Below are 1,291 nucleotides of genomic sequence, written 5' to 3'. Positions count from 1 at the left end.
ACTCGCACACGGCTGAAACGTTCGTACCAAAAGAAAAGTAGTACGTGGGAAAAATGGCTTTTGATGGCAAAGAGGCTATCTTTTGGGTGCATTATGCTGTGCGGACCGCGACTGGCAAAAATTATGTTTGTGTACTTGATCCTTGACGTGGTATGTTCGAGGCTAATGTGTCCTTGCAGAGACCCAGTTTACTGGAGAGGAGTCACTGCCCAGGATGTTATCAATCATATTTGTGAATACTATCCTGAAGCAATTGAGATTTTTCAGCTTCTTGATCCGGTCGTGAGAAGTCTTCTGACTCATGAAAGCGTGTTGCCTCAGATAAACTTAGGGGAAGTAGCTGACCGTATTGATAAGTACATCGGGAAATCCCAGGCTGTCAGCTGAACAAGATCGCCAGTGATATCACGAATTTTCAAGAATGCGGCTTCAAGGACATAGTTCATTCATCAAACGTTGAATTTCTCATTAGCTAGGCTGTTTGTGTATCTCACTTTTAAGTTCCAGGCCAAAATTGAACATACCAGTATATTGTCAATGGTTGGCAGAAAGAATGGATAAAGTCAGACTCCTATTTGAGTTTCTTTATCCGTAAAGTTTCTATCTAGGATTTGGTGTTTCCTCTGTGTATAGGAAGAGCCTACTGCAAGTTGGCTTCTACAGCAATTGCTGCGGTTTTCTTGCTACACATACCATTGCCATAAAATGTGACAGTCGTTCCTGTGCCGCTATAGAGTCAAATAGATGTAAATCCTTTAAAAAAATACTTGAAAAAAACATCTCCTGAAAATATAGCAGACGTTGATGCTAACATTTGGCTTTTTGCTCTCTCCCCATGTCAACACATTAGTAAATCAAGAATTCCGCGCTAACTTCGAGGATGGATGTTGGAGCCGACGTAGTGCACTGCGAAGATTGCATAAAGCAATGCATATTTTACTCGATATATCACTCGATTCTGTTCTGCGTTCCGATTTTGCTGCCGCGATCCAGTTTGCTGCTGCGATCCGATTTGGTATGCCTCTCAGGACTGAATAATATAGATAATGTCCCCTGTCGTCTCCTACATCCTTTGTACCTGCATCTCTTGTCATTTAATTTATGTGATATACAAGACTCTCAGACTACAAAAAAAATGAAATTCGATAGACTGGAAGATTTAATAGTTCCGTGCAAAATGTCTCTAGACACCATACCGCCGGAGATTTATCAGATGATCTTGAAAGAGGTAAATACTTTGTCCTGTGTTAGAACCATAGATCTCTAACTTTAATAGATATCGAATCCACGG

The 1,291-nt window shown here is 40.9% G+C and overlaps 2 protein-coding genes across 2 annotated transcripts; both read left to right on the top strand.

Moving 5' to 3' along the window:
- On the top strand, positions 1-387 carry T310_6814 (uncharacterized protein; the record flags this gene model as incomplete). Its single annotated transcript, XM_013470382.1, has 1 exon — positions 1-387. A coding segment is annotated over one exon (387 nt), but the record flags the coding sequence as incomplete, so codon positions are not given.
- Positions 388-853: 466 nt separating this feature from the next.
- On the top strand, positions 854-1,267 carry T310_6813 (uncharacterized protein; the record flags this gene model as incomplete). The annotated part of the gene is made up of 1 exon (XM_013470381.1): positions 854-1,267. A coding segment is annotated over one exon (414 nt), but the record flags the coding sequence as incomplete, so codon positions are not given.
- Positions 1,268-1,291: the final 24 nt, after the last annotated feature.

The sequence above is a fragment of the Rasamsonia emersonii genome (genome assembly GCF_000968595.1).
Source record: "Rasamsonia emersonii CBS 393.64 chromosome Unknown ctg1118621760450, whole genome shotgun sequence".
NCBI classification, from domain to species: domain Eukaryota; kingdom Fungi; phylum Ascomycota; class Eurotiomycetes; order Eurotiales; family Trichocomaceae; genus Rasamsonia; species Rasamsonia emersonii.
This window is presented reverse-complemented; position numbering and strand designations above follow the sequence as displayed.